The following is a 13,487-nucleotide window of genomic DNA, read 5'->3' on the forward strand; positions in this document are numbered from 1 at the left end:
CTCCAATAAAACAAGGATAAAACAAGAATGTAATTTGTCAAGTTTAATATACACTCTGGTCTCCATATTTGTGGGGGTTACTTGTCAACATATCCCACAAAAATGTGAAATTCAAAAATCTGTACTCTCTCCCAAATAGTACCTGATGTTTCTATGTATGCCTAAATACTTACAATGCAACCATTTACAATTAACAGAAAAATGTTGAAATGGTTTCATAAGTATTAATTGTAGCACTTATAATTTTATAATAATGTGTACATTTTAGACCCATGTTTTGAAAATACTATATCAAAATTTTATTACATGCTAAGAATGAGAAGAAGCAGGGTTAGCTGAAGTCGAGACTTCTAGTTCAGCATTATGAGGAGTTTTAGGTATTGATATAGAAGTTGTCCTTTTCAGAAACATTGCAACAGGAAGGTGTTTCTTCTTTTGTTTGAACTCTGAACGTGGTTATATATGGTGTTAAAATATCATCAAGGCTTTTCTTGAACTTCATGGTAAGAATCATGCTGTCATTGTATTTGAAGAAGTCAGCAAGGCAACACACACACACACACACACACACACAGTCTATACCAGGTTTTTCAAATCAACCTTCTCTTGGCATGACTCTTCCTTGACCTTATAATCAGAGCTGGAAAAAAAAACAAGAATCATGCTGTGCATCATCCATTAGTATTGCTGTCTTTCTCCAAGTCCTCAAAACCAAAACTCCTATTCTCCCGGCCAACTCCTTTATTTCTGCAATGTTTTTTTTTGGGCGCTGTTCTGGAATGGTTTGTAATTATAAGTGTAGGTTTCTGCGGTTTAGCAGTTCAAAAGAAAGATTTCGGTTTGTGACCACATGTTTATTAAGATAAATAAATAAAGATAAACAAACCCAACAAGTTTTGTATGTTGTTTGACTTATATCTTCAGGGGTTACAGGTAACTAAAAGTTTAAACACAAGAAATGAGAAATTACTCAAAATAGTCCATTAGATGTTGTTATGGCAGTCTAACTGTTCATTGATTAAAAAATCCGAAGGCGGTATATCTATACATACGTTAATGCATGTTATATTTGAACAATGCTGGATGTTGTCACGTTCTGTTGTTCAAGTTCACTCTGTCTGAGGTCTGACTTAGGTATATTTTTTATGAATGCTGATCAAACTTGGTGTAGAATTAGGCCCTGGTTTTTTGTTGCATTGCGTTGGGATTCTAAGCATGTTTGCAGCTTCCTTGAATTTTCTTGTGAAACAGTTTTTTTTCAATATAAGGCATATTTGTTTTATGCCAAAGTACATTATGGCCAGTGGAAGTTGTGTGGGATGCTAGCCTGATTTGTGTTCACTCCTTTTTTCTACATCTTTTTGATGTTCGTTCATACGAATTTCCCCTGATCTTCCCATCTGGCCTACATAACAGATGCCACAGGAACAATAAATTTTTGATGTGGAGGTTTCTAGCAACAGAAAAGCTACTTTAATGTTATGCTTGTATAGTAATTTGGCCAATTTGTCTGTAACATTCTTGATGTATGGTAGTGTAATTGCGTCCTTGAAATCTTGCTTTTGTGAGATGTTTGTAGGAGGTGTGTTGAGGATTTTCTTGATTATCTTAGGTTCAAAAACATTTTTTTTTAAGGATCTGTGTTAAATAATGTAATTCTTCATTCCGCTTTTCTTCTGTGCTGGAAATATTGTAAGCTCTATCTTCAAGGTTTTTATTAAATCTATTTTTTGCATGGGGTGGTGGTGTGAGGCAGCATTAAGAACTCTTCCTGTGTTGGTGGGTTTTCTATAAATGGAGAAAGATAACCTGTTTTCTTTTTCGTTGATTTCTATTAGGATATCAAGGAAAGGTAGTTTTTTTTTTTCTTTCCTCTTTGCTTTAATGCCACACCACATCCTGAAAATTGATATCATAGCTCAAATCGAGAAAGGAATACAAAATCTACCTGGAGATGCCTCGGATCTCATCCGCATACAAAGTACAGCATTACTATTACAAAGCAAATTACCACCCAGGAACTTACCATACATGGTATCCACAGCCCTCAAAGAACTAAAATCAGACCAAAACATCGTTATAATTAAGATGAATAAAGGGAATGTGATGGTAGTCATGAACTCAGAGGACTATAACAAAAAAAATGAAAATTCTTCTTGAAGATTCCAATATCTATACACCCTTAGACAGAGATCCCACTTGGCAAGCTCAAAATAAAACCAATGATCTAATTAAAAATATACCCAATTGGACTGAAGAACTAAAAAGAACTACAATCAAAACACCCATTAGTTCCTAGAATATATGGAGTACCAAAAATACATAAGAAAGATACTCCTTTAAGACCAATAGTAGATGAAAGAGATTCTCCGACCTCAAATCAGGCAAAACACCTTACCAACATGATTTTACCACACATAGGAAAAACAACATCATTCATTAAGAACAGTGTACATTTCATTGAGAAGGTAAAGGATATATACGTGGGCTGTTCAATAAGTAATAAGACTAATTTTACTGTGGCGAAACCACTCATCACAATATTAATTTCTGTGGAATAAAGAAATGTATGTATGTATATATTAACAAAAGAGGTTGATAGATGGTGTATATGGGGTGATGTGCCAGAGTGTCACGTGACTAAACGCAAGTGCTTATTGGCGCACCTACGAGGTGCAACCAGTCTTCGAAATGGAAGCATCCTTGGAACAGCATTATGCAATTAGATTTTGTGTGCGTTTGCAAAAATCGGCATCGGACACTTTTAACATGATACACGCCACGATGAAGCAATGTCGAGGGCAAGTGTTTTTCGCTGGCATAAAACTTTTAAGAAAGGAAGGCAAAATGTGGAAGATCTTGAACGTGAGGGAAGACCTTCAACATCCATCACAGAGACAATGATCAACACAGCAGCGATTATCATCAAGCATGTCAAAAGGAAGCGTCCATTGCTGAAGAATGGCTTTTTATTGCACCGCGATAATGCAGGGCCACATATTGCTGGTTGTGTAGTGGACGTTTTGCAGAAGAACAACACAGATATCCTACCACACCCTCCATACAGTCCTCATCTCGCACCGTGCAATTTCTGACTGTTTCCTCAGCTCAAGAAACCACTAAGAGGCCGCCATTTCGAAAGCAACAAAGCATGTGTAAAAGCTGCAGAGGCGGTTTTGAAAGAACTCTCAAAAAACGGACTCTCACATGTGTTTAAGAAATGGACGCAACATTGGGACAAATGCATCACGTCTCACAGTAGTTACTTCGAAAAAGACCATGTAAATGATGACGATTAAAGGTAATCTGTTTTCTGTATAAATATAGTCTTATTACTTATTGAACAGCCTATGTACATAGAACCTTCAGACATCATGGCAAGTTTGGATGTAGTCAGCCTTTTTACAAATGTTCCCAGAAATGAAACAGTGAATCTCCTTGAAGATCTTTTTCCACTGGACATCGTAGAACTATATAAACATTGCATAAAAAATACATTTTTCATGTATCGAGACAAATTTTGGGAACAAAAATAAGGACTGGCAATGGGCTCCTTATGTATCGTATAGTACTTTTGTTGATACCAAATATGTGGCCTATGGCCATGTATCTGGAATCTGCACTTTATTGTTCCAAGTCATCACTTTCTTGACTCTTTTAGTTTTTATCTATCACTAGATGTACTTCATTTAAAACCCATGGGTATTCACATAAGCACAGTTTTAAGCACAATTAGCTTCATGTGAACACACAAAAAGGTCAAAAGCCATTCTACTTGGATTATGCTCACTGCAAGCTAAAGATGTGCAATTCTGTGACCACTAATGAGAAAACACAAATCTGCAAATACAGATCCTGTAAATATGAATACCCGACTGGGTTACGAGGTAGGTTTCAAAAGTTTCCAGCCTGACATACAAAATTTGCTATGTGTGATAGATAGTACCATCTATGGGGAGCTTAGTGTACCAGTTTCAACTCTCTACCTGCGTCACTCAGTAGGAGGCACTCATTTGACTAACACATGGAATGCTAAGTAGCTGGAACGTGTTCCGCACTGTGATCAAGTTTTTCAACAAAGAAGGGCTTTCTCCAAGTGCTATCAAACAGTGATTGGATAGTATAAATGGGGAAGCTTCTCTTTTATATTCCACTGTGAAGGAATGAGCTAAACAGTTTCACCTAGGAAGAGAGAGCATCGAAGATGATCCTCGTGATGGTTGGCCTGTGGAAGTGATGACCGAGGAGAATGTCTCTCTTGTTGAGGAGGAACTGCTCAAAGACAGATGGCTGAAGCTCAAAGAAATCACAGCAAGTTCTATAGCAACCATCTTTCACATAATTCACGAGAAGTTTCACATGATGAAGGTCAGTGCAAGGTGAGTGCCCCAACTTCTCTCTTCAATTCAGAACGAGCATCATGTGACCTGTTGCCCCGCAAGCTTTGAGTGATTTGCCAAGGGAATCAGAGAGAAGTATTGGAATCCATTGTTACCAGGGATGAAACCATGGTCCTTTATTATGATCTTATTTCCAAAAGGGAATCCATGGAGTAGTGCAAACCAGCCGAAACACAGCTGAGAAAAGCCAAGGTCACTTAGTCAACTAAGCAGATCATGACAACAATATTTTGGGATTGCTGGGGAATTCTCTTGATTAACTTCAAGGAAAGGAATACTACCGTGAATGAAGAATATTATGTGCTTCACTCCTGCACAAACTGCACAATGCCATAAAGGAGAAGGGAAAAGGAATGTTGAGTCATGGCGTTTGCCTGCTTCATGACAATGCTCCAGTCCATAGGCTATTATTGTGAAGGCTGCAGTGAAGGACTGTGGCTTCCAGGAGATTGAACCCACACCCTACATCCAGATCTAATAGCCAGTGACTTCTTAAAACTGAAGAAAGACCTTTGAGGAAGAAAATTTGCAGATGACAATGAGATGAAAGATGCAGTTTGAGGCCATTTTGCAGACAAATGTACAGACTATTTTTTCAAGGGCATAGAAATGTTAATCCAAAGTAGTGAAAAGTGTGTTGAAGTAAAGGGAGATTATGTTGAAAAGTGACACAGTTGTTTCCTTTCTATCACCTCTAAAAGTTAGTCAGGCTGGAAACATATGGAACCACCCTTGTAGCTACTTCATAATTTTTTTTCCCCACAGAATGCTTGCATATGTCATTTATAACCTTGCATTGAGAAGGTATGCAATAAGAATTTTCAGCAAAAAAAAGGGGCAAACACTATACCATCACTAAGGAAAGAATTTTGCCTTTTCTTATGGTTTATTTTAAACACAGTAACTATTATATATTATATGTTTAGCTATATATATATTTACTTTAAACATATATAAACTAAAAAATCTTGTTTTATGCTTTTTATTTCATTCAAGCCTTTGAACTTTTATAATATTATTTCTTTTATATTCCACCTACCACTATATGTGCTTCAGATAATTTTATTTTCAATATTTCACAGCATTACATTTACCAATAATGTTTCTTTAAACTCATTTTTTAAATTCAAAGAAGCTGTGAATAGGGTGCAAAGAAGAGTTACAAAAATTATATCGAGAATATGGAACATAGATTATGAGGACAGACCGACAGTATTATGGACTGCAGACACTGGTAAATAAACAGGAGGAGTGATATAATAGAGGCATATAAACTTCTGAATGGGTGTTATAGAATATCATCTGATGAAATTTTTTGTTACATGGTTAGGTGGGGGAGATCCATGGAAGTTGTTTATGCACAATTAAGAAAGGGATATGCGCAGCTAGTTATTTCTTTCACAGAGCAGTGAATGAGTGGAAGAGTTTGCCTGTTGAAGTGTTGAGTGTATCTAGTGTGAATGAGTTTAAGAAACAAGGTTTGAGTTAAAGGTATGACAGCTGGCTTGGGTGATGTATCTTTCTCATCTCTGAATTCCTTTTACAACTCTTTCCCTCAAATTTTGCTGAAAATGAGTCCTTAACTACACTGCAGGTCTCAGATAATAATAATAATGTGCACCTTGTCTATACCTGATTTTACATCAGGTCATCTTTTTGTATCTCCAACTCCAAGTGTTGTATTACTGCTGAAATATAGTAATAAAAGGATTATGAAAATAGACAGGAACACTGAAAACTGGTAATTTAATTCTATAGGTTCTCCACTCAGCTGCATCTTAAGAAACCTACAGAATAAAAGATTTCAGCTATTTAGGCACTGTTTACACCATACAATTGTAGCATTCTGAACAGCTCTGTTCATAGCACCTTTTTGCAGGCCTTTTAAATCTACAAAACATGATTTTACAACCACTTGTCAAAGTTAAAATCTGATCCTGTTAACCTCCTACTTGGTCGAAGCTCAGTTTGTTCTTTTTCCAATTTCCATTTCACAATTTTTCTAATGCTCTTCTGAAATATGTTTGCATAAATCTTCTCTGGAACACTCAAGTATGGCAATTCCTCTGTAATTCTCACATTCATTTGCTTTTCCTTTTTACAGATGGGTATTATGACAGCTGTGCTCCAATTATTTGAAATTTGACCCTTAGAGCCTTCTGAATTATGCAGCAGCTACCATAAAATTCTTATACAGGGTGTTCGGGATAAATTTGACATATTTATAATTAATTATATTTTTCCGTAAGTTACATGTATTAACACACACTTCTCTTCATTTAAAAGTTTGGACCCTTCTTCATTCATATACAAGATGTCAGAAAGGATGGATAGCTGGAACCCACCTGAATCATGGAAGAGAATAACTTGTATCATGATGATTCGTGCCCGCCATCAAAATAAGGATATTACGACTGCTGCTCAATGCTCCCTGAATACAGTAAAAACAATCAGGCATGAACTAGAGACTTGCAATGGTGACTACGAGGATGTAGCAAGAAGAAAGATCCCTAGCAGACGATCTGATTGCGTTCGTACAGCAGAATTCCTCGCAAATCTGCAGGAACAGGTGTTGAAGAACCCTGGCATTGGAATTCGGGCTTTGTTCATGGAGTTGCTAACTGTAGTCAAGCCCTGGATAACAAGGGTAGCCAATGGTAGGCCGTATGTATGGCAGCAGGATTCGGCCCCTTGCCACACCTCTGGGAAAAGTCAAAAATGGTTGTCTGAAAATTTCTACGACTTCACCAGTCCAAATGTTTGGCCTCCAAACTCCCCAGACCTTAACCCCATGGATTATTTTGTATGGGGCGCAGTTGAAAAAGACACCAATCGCACTTCCAGTAATACAAAAGCCCAGTTAATGGATAAAATTAAAACAGTTTTTGCGGCCCTTCCCAGGGAGACTGTAGCATCAGCTTGTTCGAGGTTCCGAAGCAGAATTGAAGCTGTGATCGATGCTAATGGTGGTTATTTTGAGTAAATCTTGTTGATAGTATTGTAATTAACTCTGCCTGTAATGTTTTTTTGTCAATTCATTAAATTTAATAGATACAAAGAAGATTTTCTTTTTCCTTACGAAACTGTCAAATTTATTCCAAACACCCTGTACCTCCATATTTTAGCATTTCTGGTTGAATATTATCTACTCAAGCTACTTTTCCAATTTCAGGCTTTTGATAGCTATTTCTACTTTTGATATGTACTTCTATTTGCATTTCTCTTGAATATTTTCTACTACTACTGTTCTGTCACTTCTTGTTTCATTTAAAAAGCTTTCGAAGTAATTACTATAAACATCTAAGATATCTTTATCTTCAGTTTTCACATTATCTTTCTCATCTCTGAATTCCTTTTACAACTCTTTCCCTCATTTCTAAGCTTTTTCAATGGCTTTCAGAATATTTTGCCTCCTTCCAGGTATTTATCTTCTATATTTCTTACAAAGGTCTTCCTATGAGTTTTATTTAGCTACTTTTACACACTGCTTTTCAAGCAAAACTGACATGCTGGTAACCCCAGCAACAACGTCGAGGAATGGCAACACCGCAGTACAAGGGAAAAGCCAGATGCCACGCTTGAGGCACCATGTTGATTATAGTGCTTTTGTTGATCCTAATCTTAATCCTGTGGCTTCCTCTCTTTAAGAGGGTTGCATCTGATTAATAGGGGGATAGCGACGCAAGGTGGTTTCCCGTTGCCTTCCTTGCCGTAAGTATTTATGACTGTAGCCTGTGTGTTCACGGGGCCGGTGTTGATATCTGAGCATAAATTAAACTGAAATTGGGCAAAAGTGCATATGCTTGAACACAATTGCAAACAACAGATCAGATATCAAAAGGTATGAAATTTTTTCAGTAGGAGAGCTTAAAAAAATATTTTACAAACATCTTCTGTTCTTTCTATTTCTTCATTCTTATTGTCTCTGACAGAGTAGTCTGTAAAGATTTCTGTCCGCTTTGTGCTGACAAATCTCAAATTTCTTCTTGTGTTTGTCCATTACCGGATGTCCATAGCTGAATTGGATAAGGGGTTTACACTGACAATGCTGGACCTGGCTAAGGCATTTGAAAGGATACCACATTAAATTCTAATCCGTAAACTACAACATATGGGAATGGATATAGGGCTGGTGAGATGGATAGGTGGGTGGTTGATGGAGAGATATCAGAGAGTAGTTTATTCAGGAGTAGAGTACAAAAGACGGCCTGTGACTAGTGGTGTGCTGCAGGGTTCTGTTCTTGGACCACTGCTGTTTAATTTATTCATTAACAGTATAGGGAAGGATCTTAGAGGAACAGTTCATTTGTTTGCTGATGATGCAAAGTTGAGTAGGGCAATAGTGAATGCAGAAGGTGTCAAAATCTTGCAGGACGATTTGGATAGATTGGAGTCCTGGGCTAAGGAGAATGGATGTTAATTTAATGTGACAAAATGTAAGGTTATGCATTTTGGGGTGAAAAGATTAGCAACAGTATACCACATTGGTGGAACTGTACTCCAGGAGATTGATGAGGCCAGGGACTTGGGAGTGTTGGTGGATAGGGAGATGAAGTTTAGAGGGCACACTGCAAAAGTGGCTAAATCAGCTCATCAACTCACTTGGTTGTTGAAAAATACTTTGACGAGCAGAGACAAGCAAGTGATTGTACCTCTGTATCGAGCCTTGATAAGACCTCATCTCGACTACTGTGCCCAGATTTGGTCACCTAGGTTTCTTCTTGATGGGGAGGAGGTGGAGAGGATCCAGAGGTGAGTGACCAAGATGATAGCAGGTCTATGGAATTAACCTTATGAGAACAGGTTGAAGATTTGTGGGTTGCAGAAATTGGTTGATAGGCGGAAAAGGGGAGATATGATTGAGACATTCAAAATGCTAATAATTTTCTATAGGATTAATTCAGAGGATATTTTTGAGATGAGGACTGGTGGTGGGAGAACTAGGGGACACCTATGGAAGCTGGGCAAGAGTGAGGTTAGCAAGGGTGTTAGAGCTGGGTTCTTTACTTTTAGAGTGGTAAATGAGTGGAATAAGCTGCCAGAGTCTGTTGTGGGTGCTATGATAGTGAGTGAGTTCAAGGCAAGGTATGATAAATACTCTGAGAATGTCATATAGTTGTGTGGACATGATATTCAGGGCCTCCCTCGATGAGTCTAAGGACTCCCTGGAGTCGCCCGTAATAATAATAAGAGTAAGTGATGAACAGCATAACTGTAGTCATAATAGCAGTGCATAATTTTTATGTGAAAAATGGTATACATGTTATCCTATTTATTAAAATATTTTATTTTTTTATAGTGATGGGTAAAAGAACATGCACATTTTCTTTTGACTTAAAAGCTAAATATACATGTTTCGAAAGTGTTGGTGACTCTAGACATGATGCTTTCTGCACTGTATGTAGAACTACGGTTTCTGTTGGAAACAAAAGAAAATATGATTCAACACATCCAATCAAGGAAACATCAATCATTTATTGGGTCAATGGAAGCCTCACTATCATGTAAATTAGACTTCCCTAATTTATAAAATATAAAATTGGATGAAAAAGTGGCAGCAGCTGAAGTAACCTTAGCATTCATATTTTAAAGCACCACATGAGTTTTATCTAATCAAACTGCACAACAGGTTTATTGAAACATATGTTTGAAAACTCGTAGACCGCAAACATTTGTCATCTGCCAGAACAAAAACGACACTGATTGTGACAAATGTTATCTCCCTATTCTAATATTCCTTTCATAACAGTGTTTAATGATGCAACTGTAGTTCAAAAAAATTTTTCCAGTTTTGATTAGTGTTAATTACTTTAGTGTTAATGAAGGCATCAGCTCAAAAATGATCAATTTGGAAACTTTACCAAATGAAAAAGGACAAACCATATGTACATTAATAATGAAAACTTTAAAAAAAAATTTAACTTAATTGATAAATGCATTGCTTTTCTGCTGACAATTGTAACATTTTTTGGGGGGGGGGGAGTGAGGAGAGCTAGTATAGAAAATGTATACAGTTTATTAAAAACTGAGATGCACAAGAATTTGATTGGTACTGGCTGCCCAGTACATATTATACGCAATGCTGCAAAACTAGGATTAGAGACTTTTTTGATGTGTAATCAATAATCATGAAAATATATAATCATTTTCAGTATATATTGTATGAATGAAGTAGCTGAAGGAATTCTGTGAATTTGTGGGCAAAAATCATCTACCATCTACAGAAAATTCACAGGCAACCATGCATATCAAGACGTGAACCAACAGCCTATAAGTTTCAAAGTAGGGACATAGTCCATTCTTGGCTAACGAGAATGGTGAGCATATGAAGTTGTTCTTGGAAATGACAAAGTAATCTCTATGGATTATACTTGTTCAGTATAGTCATCACAAATAGAATGAGTAATAGACACATTTTTATAATGACTGACACATGTAACTTCTATAGCAAGGAATGATGGAAAACTCTTGTCATCTTTTGTGTCTCTGATGACATTCTTATAACTTCCAGAATAAGTTGTAGCTTACGTCACTGTTACAAACTGCTTAATAACATCCACTTACTTAATCAGCAAATTAAAAGTATTCACTAAGCATCCTTAGTTTATTCACTACAGATATGGCTGAAAGAAAACTACCCAGTGAGATATAAATTTAAAATATGATGGTTTTGAATAACAAGAATTAATTATAACATACAATACTTGTGTCGACTTACTTCTCCAATGTGAATTTCAAAAAATCTACATAGTAATCTCTGGATGTTTTTAATTCTTTTACTGCAATTACCACTTGCATAAAAACTTTAGGTAACTCATTTAATAAGCCCAACAATTCACTTTTAGCATCCTTTCCCTGAAACAGGAAAGCATATATTAAGTTTCAACATTATGCATCATAATGATTACAAAATATTTTGCATTACTGAATTCTTAAAAAGAATAAAGATCAATATGAAATCTAAATGTTGCATAAAAATGACTCAATTTCTATAAACTCAAAACAGGAAAAATTGTTCAAGCTAGGAATATAAAACAATAGAAGAAATAGAATAATATCTATTACAAAAAATTTTCAGATTTTCTTGTTTAAGATGTTCGCATTATTCAGTAGACTAAATATATTTTAAAGGGGGTTCGACAATATACACTACAGGAACTTAGGAAAAAGGAAAATAAATGATGCAATAATACTGTATTTTTTTAATATGAATAAAATATGCTATTTACCAATAGCATATTTTATTTATAATTAATACCTTTTTAATAATTTTTAATTTAGTAGAAGTTAATAATTTATATTCTTTTGACATTGTCATAGTGGAGTTTTTAAATCACCTGTAAAATGCTAATCATTATAAACTGATATTTTAGAAACTTTTGTGAAGAAGATGAAGGACAGATTAAGATTTACATTTTAAAGATATACTGTTGAATTTTTATCACTAACATTTAACTAATTGTGTTTTCAAGGGGGGGGGGAAATAATCATTTTAAAACTGTACATTATGGCAAGAATTTAAATTATCACAATTACCTCAATTCCTATCTGTTTACATGTAGCATAATACTTTTCTTTAAGAACACTGGCATTCTTTATATAATCTGCCTCCTTTCGCAGGCTTTCCTAAAGATAAATTTATATTATTACTTAAAATAAGAGACCAATGCCTACTCATCCTTCAATTACTATACAATAAATGATAGAATTCACAGAAAAAAATGTGCAATTCATAATTTTCATATAACTTATAGAATAACTTCTTTCCATTTATTTTAAGAATTATAAGAATTATTTCACTTAGGTATTTAATTTAAAGTGACATAATTAAGCCTATTGCTATCCAGCAGTGGATGGAAAGAGGCTAAAGGAGAAGAATTAATTTTAGCTCTTTACTTTAGATTTCATGTGCACACTGTAAAATCACCAGTTAAGGAATGTATGCAAGATGTCTGTTTTTTTAAAAAAGAAATTATTTTTATTATATGAATAACTCCACGGAGTCTTTAGACTCATTGACGAAGGCCCTTAACATTATGCCAAGTACCATCTAATATTTGTGTAATAAGTATCATACTTCGCTTTGAACTCATTCCCAGTCATGGCACTCACAACAGACTCTGGCAACCATTCACTACTATCCAAGCCAAAAAATTAGTCCCCACAACCTTGATAAATTTCCAAGGATGACTGTAGTTCTCTCACCACCACCACCAGACTGGGTCTGAAATATTTCCCCTATATATCATTCCTGTAAAAACCTTTTGGTAATTTGTATGTCTCAATCATATGACTCCTTTTCTGCATATTGATCAATTTCTGTAACTCTCAAATCTTTAACCTATCCTCATAAGGTGAAATTCCATAGACCTGCCACACCTTGGTCCCCTGCCCCTGGATCCTCTCCACCCCATCCCCGAGAAACCCAGGTGACAGATTTATACACTGTAGTGAAGATGGTATCCCATTCCTATCTATTCATTTCTGGATTTTTTCCCTTAATACTGTGACTGCCACTCCTGAGATGCTGATCAGTCAATAATTTACTAACTCAGTCTTTGAGCTTCCTTTATAAAATGGAACTATTTTCCCCTCCTTCCACTCCCTTTGGACTAACCCTGAGCTGCGACCTAAATTAAACAATTTGGTCAAAGGCATGTCTCATGATACTCAAGCTGGTAGACCATCTAACCCCCTCCCCTCAGTATTCATATCTATGTACCTTCAAGTTCATCTATCTTCATTTCCACATCAGCCACTTGCCTCTCTTGTTACTGCAATATCTCCACCTGGATGATATATATCCTTGCAAATGATCACTTAGTAATTCAACTATTTCACCTGCTTCAGTTACCTCCCAGCCACAATACCAAAAGAACACTTTGGGATTATCTTTGGTCTTCCCCAATAATTTTCTCTCAAAATTTGATTTTGCCTTCCTTACCATACTGGTCACCCTAAGGCCTGGGCTTTGTACTGCTCATGTGCCTGATGGTTACCTTTCTCTTTAAAATATTAAATTCATTACAAATTTCCAAGATCGTTAAACTTGGAAATAACTGTGGTAATATTTTATACTCACTGAAT

At 35.9% G+C, this 13,487-nt stretch overlaps 1 protein-coding gene across 1 annotated transcript in view; it reads right to left on the reverse strand.

Annotated features, from left to right (window-relative positions):
* Positions 1–13,487, reverse strand: part of LOC150098890 (CDK5 regulatory subunit-associated protein 3) — a 143,934-nt gene that overhangs the window by 54,293 nt on the left and 76,154 nt on the right. Inside the window, exons 6-7 of the mRNA XM_090405590.1 lie at positions 11,937–12,026; positions 11,119–11,255 (exon numbers count right to left, since the gene is read on the reverse strand). Coding sequence (XP_090261716.1) covers positions 11,119–11,255; positions 11,937–12,026 — 227 coding nt within the window. The remainder of the gene's footprint in view (positions 1–11,118; positions 11,256–11,936; positions 12,027–13,487) is intronic.

The sequence above is a fragment of the Typopeltis vanoorti genome, chromosome 15 (genome assembly GCF_054136105.1).
Source record: "Typopeltis vanoorti isolate ZY-2024b chromosome 15, IOZ_Tvanoo_1.0, whole genome shotgun sequence".
Taxonomy (NCBI): Eukaryota; Metazoa; Arthropoda; class Arachnida; order Uropygi; family Thelyphonidae; genus Typopeltis; species Typopeltis vanoorti.